At 37.8% G+C, this 8981-nt stretch overlaps 1 protein-coding gene across 3 annotated transcripts; it reads left to right on the forward strand.

Annotated features, from left to right (window-relative positions):
- Positions 1-9: 9 nt before the first annotated feature.
- Positions 10-8681, forward strand: tmem130 (transmembrane protein 130). 3 transcript variants are annotated; one of them, XM_082544378.1, is made up of 9 exons: positions 10-74; positions 2275-2315; positions 2387-2469; positions 2555-2726; positions 2817-2962; positions 3374-3458; positions 3629-3831; positions 7689-7795; positions 8180-8681. In XM_082544378.1, the coding sequence occupies exons 2-9, from the start codon at positions 2308-2310 to the stop codon at positions 8318-8320; spliced, it is 945 nt and encodes a 314-aa protein (XP_082400504.1). In that variant the 5' UTR covers positions 10-74; positions 2275-2307; the 3' UTR covers positions 8321-8681. The 3 variants fall into 3 exon arrangements, with proteins under 3 accessions (XP_082400504.1, XP_082400505.1, XP_082400503.1); XM_082544379.1 differs by lacking the exon at positions 10-74 and adding an exon at positions 413-430; XM_082544377.1 differs by lacking the exon at positions 10-74 and having other exon boundaries at positions 2095-2315.
- The last annotated feature ends 300 nt before the right edge of the window (positions 8682-8981 follow it).

Raw genomic sequence — 8981 nt, forward strand, 5'->3', positions numbered from 1 at the left:
CAGCGCGGAAGGGTGGTGGTGGTGGAGGAGGGTGACGTCACAAGAGGTGTTACACAGGTCAAAGTTCTCAGCTGGTGAGTTAGAAAGCTGTGGGCTGTTGATTCTCAGGACTGTTAGCGAAAAACACCATAGAAATGTGACGTATTTTGTCAGTGGGTTTTAGATATAATATTGCTTTTGGCCTGGAGAGGGCGCTGCTGTACAATAATTAGTACAGTCACAGTGACGAAGGAAGTTTTGCACCATGAATAAATCGTAGAAGGTTTACTGGAAATCTGTACTTTAACGAGAACTCGTATTATTTCTCAACTCAAACTAGTCTTCTCTTTAAACTTTAGTTAGTCGCGATTTTTAACCTCTAATGCTGAATACACCATCAGTAGCTCTCAACAGGTGAAATGCATCAGAATATTATCTTTGTACATGAAAGGTCAGTGGGTATATTTTTTATGTTATGTGGGCTATATAATTGTGATTCATCATCAATATCCCATCAACCTATGAGTTCTTAAACGATTGGCTATATGTTTGGGGATTTTAATGAGTAATTAGGAAGACCTATCCATCCAAAGCAGTAGTACAAAACACTAGGACTTTATTAGACTCTGAAAGATATAATGAATCACAAGCCTAGTAGTGGTAAATCCAGACTGATTTACAGTTAAAAATACACTGCCATATTTTGACACATACTATATCAATGTTCAGGATCAGCTTGTAAACCTTCAGGTAATATACATATTATTTAACAATGCAATTTGCACCATTCTCTTGCGTTATGTATCTTTATTTATACACAATATGTCTATAGTTCACAAACCAGCATGCTCTGTTTAAGTACATGCATGTGCTGTTGACATAGTTACTCCCCCATGACCCTGAATTGAATTAGTGGAAGAGGATGGATGCATGGAAGTTATAAACATGAATACTAAGAGGTGAATGCAACTGTCACACTCCAGTTGAGTATTCACTTTATGTGCAGTTAAGTTCAAAGCAGGTACAATTTATGCTGATTTACACTGAGCCTGTTGCTTTCTCAGTGCTTAAAAATGGTCTAAGATCTCCCACCACACTAACAAGCTTTAAAACTATCTGAACCTTCTGTGACGTAATCACAGCAATCTCAATGCCAGTGAGTTGCAAACCACGCCCATCATTGAAACTAGCCTTCATTTAGATATCAACAATGGACTTGTAAAGTTGCATAACTGTATCTTTTGTCATGGTAAAATTTGCCCAGAGACATGCAGCACTACACCTGCAGATGAACTCAAACCCACCTTTGTATAGTTTCCAGAACAATAGGTCTCAGCAGCATGTCATCTTGCTACACATTAGTGATTTTGTTTCTGTACCAACATTTTTAAAACACAAGTGTGTGAAAAAATGGAAAAATGAAAAGTTAAATTATTTTCTATACATTTTTTACATTTTATTGCAACCTTAACAGCCTGACTGCTACTGGTGACAGAGTGTGCAAAATAAAGAGGGAAAAATTAAACTCTAAGTGAAGCAAGACCTTTAGGATTTTATCTATAAGTTAGTTAAATTACACTAAATAACTGATGTTTTACCCTCATAAAAATGTTAAATGAAAGGTTTATGTATTTGAATATTTAATCATTTAGGAAAATAACCAAGTATGTAATTTGACCAGATTCCATGTAAGAGAGACTTTAAAAAAACAACAACAAAGAAATAAAGAAAAAAAGAAAATCAACAGTAAACCTAGCCCTGTAACATCCAGTGTGTCATATCTCATACGTATATCTCGTACGTCTTTGTGATTTGTTTTTGTAACCCTCTTACAATTGCAAAAAAAGGCCAAATGAAGCAAAAATGATACAAATTAACTTCTCTCTTTAAAAAAATGTCAGAAGGTTTGATGAACACTAAAGTTCAAAAAAATAAAAATGAAAATTTTCAGGCAATTATTTCATGCTTCAGTCTTCTTTAGGGTTAACTCAATTTAAGTATTGTCCCAGTAACAAGTCAGTAGTTGTGCAATTTTTGTTGAGCTGATGATAATTTCCAGATCTGATAAACACAGAGATAAACCCACCACATTTAAGAAGTTGTCCCATGTAACTGACAGTAATGTGACCCAGGCCGGAACCACCTACTCAACAGCCGATTGTTGCTCATCATCCATGTGATTGAAACGCATGGTTATGATTTCAAGCCTTTACGGCGCTTATCTCTGAATCTCACTGACCAGAAGTAACAGCCTTCCATCCTTTCTCCCCAATGTCACTCGACTCCTGTTTTCAGAACTAACTTCATACTGTGAGAGGACGAGCAGATATGGACGGGTAAGTCGAACATCCACCACATTAACATCATGAACTGACACGTTTTCAAACTTTCATACGCGTGCTTCCAGAAAACACATCGTGTGGATGTTGATGCTTCCCATACTGGTTCTCCTGGGTGGAACAGAGACTACAGAGTCTTTGATAGATTTGAGTATGTCATCCATTTTCTATCTGTCTCTCTTTTACTGTTCATTCTTCTTGACTCCGCAACTAAATACAGCTTCTCTTTTGACCAGAAAATATTGAAGGGAAGCTTGTTTTCTATCAAATGGAGGGAAATGCCACCTACGTGAGAGACAGAGGTGAACTGGCGTCAGATGTTCCCACAGAGACTATGTTTGAACTCTTTGATCCCCAAAAGAATTTCAGCTCAGCAAAGTTCACCTATACTTGGGACTTAGGGAACGGGTATGATTTCTTACATTTTTAAATATAGATTAAAAAAAATGTTAGAGATGATTTTCTTTGTCTCATATTCTTTTTTGATCTTTGATACAGACAAGTGATTAACGGCACTGAGCCGGTTGTCCGCTATTATTACCCAGAATCAGGAAACTACACAATGTGGTTGAAAGTGGGAGCAAATGTGACCAAATATTCACCTCCGGTGACCAAAGTCTACTCCACAGAGGTTCAAGTGCTTGGTTTGTGGCTTTGAATTCATATATGCATTAATATATTCCTGTATAAATTATTTTCAGTCATTTTCAATAGGAAAAAGCAGTCTGCTGTAGGCTCAACATTTCTGGAAAATTTAATTTGAACTGTGACGTGATGACCTGATGTAACTATCAGGATTCATAAGAAAGCAGATTTGGTAGCAATTCTAAGTTAAGGTGGTTTCAAAGTAGTACTTCTTAAACTTGAGGGAGGGAGTTCATGGTGCAGACGGGGCATAGAGTAAAATTAAGTTGAATTAATGTGATTTATGTAGGGAAAAATTTCCAAAATGCTATCATCTTGATTTTGTGGTCTTTGTGTGGGGAAACTAGAACACTTCTGTAAAGTTTTCCCAATAAGGAACGAAATGACTAATAGCTAAAACTTATTTGTAGATGCCATCAAGAACATCGAGCTGAAGGGGCCATCAGAATATGAGGTGTCACAGGACGCCAGTCTGATTTTTCATGTTGATGGAAGGTGAGCTGCATTTACCAGGAACATTGCTATATATTAGATCAATGCAAGTTTAAAATAGCGTGACCCTGAATAGTGCCCTTTCTTTTGCATTCAGCTTTTTATTTAATATTAATTTTGTTATTGTATTATAAAGAAAAGCTCCTCAACCCTGTGTTTGTGTGTGATTTTAGTCCTCCCTTATGGGTTTGCTGGCGTTTTCTCCCCAACTGCATGCCGGACGTGACAGAGGGCTGCACGCTGACCATGTTGTATGACAACATGTTGAAACTGAACCTCACCTTCGCCTCTGCTGGCTACCACTGTCTGGACATCAGTGTCCGGAACGAAATCAGTAAGCTGCAGACCTCCTTCAGCCTCTACGTCAGGAGAAACAGTAAGTATCCACCCACAACACCAGCAGAAATACCTGCAGACATGTTGCTTTCTGTGACATTAAAGCAGAGGACATTGGGAAGAAGAGAAAGAAAAGACATAAACTGATGTGGCAGCGAAATGCTTTTAGGGCAGAGGATCGTTTAGAGGAAACCTTGTTACAAAATGTGTTGGATAACGTAAAAAAATGCACTGTCATGATATCAGAAAACACAGCTGAAACTCACATGGGAAAAGTGTACGTTCAGTGCTCCCTGCCAGACTTGCTCTGCTGGATTTAATCATTGTTTTTTAACTCGAGCAGTAAACTTTTCACACCCTAACCAAAACCAGAACCTAATCAAAGCCTAACCAAAGCACAGCTGAAAAATACAAAAGAATAAAGAAAGAACAGAAATAAAAGTTAAGAAAGCCGGAAAACTTTGGAAAACTGGCCCCATTCATCAACATAAGACTGCATCTTCCTAATAGCTTCATTAGTACTACAGAGTACCGAGGAGTCGGGAGATGAATTTATTGGGAAAGTTAGCGGAACCAAGCTACTTGATCAAAAATGACACAGAGGAGCTCACGATTCAGCAGCATATTCAGTTTTGAGTGCTGAGAATGGATTCTGCTTAATGACTTCTAAATGCACCTAACAGGAAGCCAACTGACTGCTGCTATAGGTAAACCTGAAGGGCCAACCTGGAAAAAAAGGGGACATCCAAGGTGTTCAGGCCAGCTTTACTAATCTAAAACAAGGGAGGCAGGTTGAAGTTTCACATATGATCAAACCTTAAGACTCCCTAATTACTCCCATAACATTTACAATCTGTTTATGCCGCATGACAAATCACTTCACCCTGTGTAGAAAACCATATTTTTACTGTTCAAAAAGTACAACATGGAACACAAAATGCAAAAGCTGCATTTTCCTCTCTTTGTGGCAGCCTGTAGTAAGAGGTTTCATTTTCACTTATTAACTCAGAGTTAATTAAAAAGGTTACCGGATAACTAAAGGAATGGGAGACATAACTGAAACAAAAGCACAGCAAATATTTGATATCTTGTCTGTTTTCTTTTCTGAATGAACTGTCAGAAATGCCAAATATCATCAGTCCCCCGCACCCCCTAAATTTGCAAATTTACTCAATCTACTTTTTACTGTTTTACTTTTTATACATCAATAAAAAGGTTGGGGTGCTGTGTGAAATGTACATAAAAACATAATGCAAAGATTTTTAAATCACATATTCCATTCACACTCTAACATACGGATGTTTAAACTGAGAAAACGCTCAATGTTAAGAAAGATATGAGGTGATATTTAACGTTGGCCATCTTCAACACTGTGTAGAGTTCCGTCTTCTTTTAACAACAGTCTGTAAACATCTAGGAATTGATGAGAGCAGCTGCTGGAGCTTTGGGAGAGGAACATTGCTCCATTCTTGCATTGGATTCTAGCTGCTCAACAGTCCTCTACTCTGTTGCATTCTTTATTTCATTATGTGCCAAATGTTTTTAACCAGTGAAAAGTCTTGACTGCAGACAGGCCATTCAGCACCTGTGCTCTTCTACTACAAAGCCATGCTACTGTAAGAGATGCAGTGAGGGTTTAGCACAGTGTTGTTGAATAAGAAACGCCTTCTCCAAAAAAGACACCTTCTGGATGGATCATATGTTACATACCTTTCAGCACTGATGGTGCCTTTCCAGATGTGCAGCTAACAATTCCATAGGCACTATTGCGGCTCCATCAGAGATGCAGGCTTGAGTGCTGATAACAGGCCAGAAGGTCTCTTTCCTTTTCAGTCCAGAGAACGTGAAATCCATGTTTTACAAAAACAGCTGTCAACTTTGATTTGTATGATGGGCGACACACTGTTGCCTCGCTGTTGCAGTTTGGGACCTTTTGAGTGTGGAGTACGCCTGTTCTCCCTGTGTTTGTCTGGGTTCTGTCCAGGTATTCCAGCTTCCCCCCAGAATACAAAGTTATGCTTCAGTTTAGGCTTACTGATGATTTTAAACTGATCATAGGCATGAATGTGAGTGTGAATGTATGTTTGCCTCTCTTTGTTAGCCAATTAGTCTGTGACAGAGGGGCAACCTGTGTTGGGATGTACCCTGCCTTCTGCCCCATGACAGCTGGGATTGGCTCCAGCCCCCTACAACCCTGAATCAGAGAAGTGAAAGAAAATGGATTTGTCTTATAACGGAGCACTTTTTCACTTTGCTTCAGTTCATGTTAAATGGCTCAGAGAAGATGGCAGCGTTTCTTGATTTGACTTAATTTTTACATATGTCGTCTTCATGCATGATAGAGCTTCCTCAGCCCGTCCAATGATCCTGCCTAAAGACAAGATCTGCATTATGCATAGATTTCTCCAGATTCTCACTATCCTTTAAAGATATTGATGATTCAAAATGTTCACAATTTTACATTGAGGAACGTTCCACAATTTCTTGATGCAGTTTTGGCTTACTGGTGAACCGCTATCAACCTAATTAGTTGCAAAATGTTCTTCCAGCGGTTTCTTTTATTACCACTTATTTTTCCATCCGTTTACTGTTCCGGAACTAACTTTTTTGAGATGCTCTGCTGCGATCAAATTCAAAATAAACCAGTACTTTTAATGAGTTTTATTATGAATAATGTGTGGGTTTATGAGATTTTCAAATCACTGCATTCTATTTTTATTCACATTTTATCCAGCATTGCAACTTTTAACATTTACTAATAAAAATCCTTAAAGCATTTTTGCCTTTTTTTTTCTTTTTTTTTTTTTTACCATTGCTCCTTTAGCTCATAGAAATTGCACAGAAACTGCACTTTAAATGCGTCATAGCTGGTCCAAACGTTTCAGGTTGTAAACACATTGATAAGCATATTTGGACAATGTTTGTAAATTTCAGATGAATACTTTCTGTGAATTTTGAACTGATGTTCATGTCAATTATTTTCCCTTTTAATGCATTTTTCAATGCAATGTTGGTCTCGAAATTTCTATTAGAAAGATTTTTTAGTAGCCTAAAGTGAACTGCCTGCAGACATCACATGCAAAACCATTTGCAATGTTAATGCTGCTTATTGGTCGTCAGCATCAGAACATATACACTCACACATGCTACTGAACACAATGAAACAAAACTAGACCAGCACCTTTTTTGAAACTGGAGTTGTAAGATGAATTAGCAAGTTTAAGGCCATTTGCAAAGTTCTCTTGGCTCTAAATATGAACTATTTTTGTATTAGTCATCGTGTACCTTCTGCTTTAATAAAGTTTGACTCAATCACAATAAATCTAAATAAACACAGCAAAATCTTTTGAAACAAAGGTCAGCTGTGCTGTGTCATGAGGTGTTTCATGTGCTGTTTAGCTGTGTTAGTTCCACAGACACAGATGAAAGAGTGAAAATGGAGGAATCCAAGCGTATCAGAGTAGGCGGGTCCGAACATGTCTGCTGTCCTCAATCGATTCGTTGTTGTGATGTTACTAAAGTTTCTATTGAGCCAAAATTAGCGTCTGCTTCCTACTTACTCAGAAACACAGATTTTCTGGGACAAATTTGGAACTTTTGACTCAGTTTTAGAGTGTGTTGTGCTACTTAACACACAACAGAGTGCCTCACTTTCTTCTATCATTATACCAAACAGGGTCATAAAGCCAGTAAGAAAATTGTACGCTTGCTAAAACCACCATATTCATTTACAATAAAGAGCCAACACAGCATCCTAGCTACAGTGTGTAGCATGGAGAGTAGAGACTCATAGAATAAGTATATGAGATATATTTGTTTCATTTGCTTATAATTGTTTTTACTGCATCTTTAACAACAGACCCACACTCTGTCTGCTTCTTTCTTCCTTAATTATAGATGGTGCTCAAATTTTCTTCATCCTGTCATGTGCTGCCATTCTTGTGGCAACGTTCTCCTTCATCGCAGTCATCGCCTGTCACCCTCATCTTCACAGCAAACTTAAGGTACACATGTTTGTGGTTCATTAACCACATATTAACAAGATAAAGGCACAATGCAAAACCTTCAAAAACCTTAAGGGCCATATTAGTAAATGATTATAAAATTGTGTACTTCATCAATACTGTGTATCCCACTGGTTAGAGTTTAAGCAAATAGCCTGTTATCCTAGTTTTCAGTAGCTCAATGAGTGCCAGTGATTGCAGTTAATTGCTGTGTATGACCACAAGGAGGCTGCCTATTTCCAGAAATAAATCACACTTGAACAACAACAAACTATAAACCACATAAGCTCAGATATTTGAACCTACTTAACTGTGACACTGCATTTTTATCTAAAAGCAACTTTGAAGCTGGCTGATGTTTTTCTGGTAAATGTCATTTTGCAGATTGCTGCTTCCAGTAATGCCGTATTTCTGAAGAACCAAGAATCTGATGGTCAAAGCTTAATTCTTTTAAAGCTCTCCAACATTGAGAAAGCAGAGAAAGAGCCACTCCTGTTGCAATATGGGACTCAAGGCCGCTCTTAACCAGCACACTGCTTCTCTTTCTGCCCTCTTATTGTGGCTGCATACACATGTGTTTGGCAAAGAAAAATCTAAAACTACTAATAACTGTGACCCTGCATATCTTGCATGTGTGATTATAGATATATTTTGCTAATATGTGCATGATCAAGTAGCTTGATATTGTATTTTGAAAAAAGAAGAAGAAATAAAGTGCCTGTATGTATTTAGAACTATCCTCTAAGCTGGGTTAATTGGTGGTTTCACCGCAAATGTTCAGTAGGCTAATAGGTCAAACACTGCGTTTGTCATAAAATAATGATGGCGATCAACTGATGAGTCACAGAACTCAGGTTGACATTCAAATAAACTCATAAAAAATTAACAGCTCAAGCGCAGGTCATGTTTAAACAATGAGTGTTAATGATCATGCTGTGAATGGATTGGACCACTCATTTATTCCATGTTTTTAATTGATGTATGAATCGAGGCCTTGCGTCGGTGTTACTTTCTAGAAAAACAATTAAATATTTGTTTTGGCCTTCATCTTGCACTCCTAAACGCTGAGGCACAGCTGCACAAGATATATTTTTTTGCAGAGAGCTAATACTCGACTCTGTCCTATCATGCATGATGCTCAGGTTCACAATTCAAATGAGCATATTTATCTGAACAACTTCTACTT

Source organism: Aulonocara stuartgranti, assembly GCF_965226115.1.
Source record: "Aulonocara stuartgranti genome assembly, chromosome: 8".
NCBI classification, from domain to species: domain Eukaryota; kingdom Metazoa; phylum Chordata; class Actinopteri; order Cichliformes; family Cichlidae; genus Aulonocara; species Aulonocara stuartgranti.

Bases quoted from the DNA above. Each gene is read 5' to 3' on its own strand.
- tmem130 (XM_082544378.1), top strand. The intron at 2,963-3,373 runs GTTTGTGGCTTT...ACTTATTTGTAG, and splicing joins CACAGAGGTTCAAGTGCTTG to ATGCCATCAAGAACATCGAG. The intron at 3,832-7,688 runs GTAAGTATCCAC...CCTTAATTATAG, and splicing joins CCTCTACGTCAGGAGAAACA to ATGGTGCTCAAATTTTCTTC.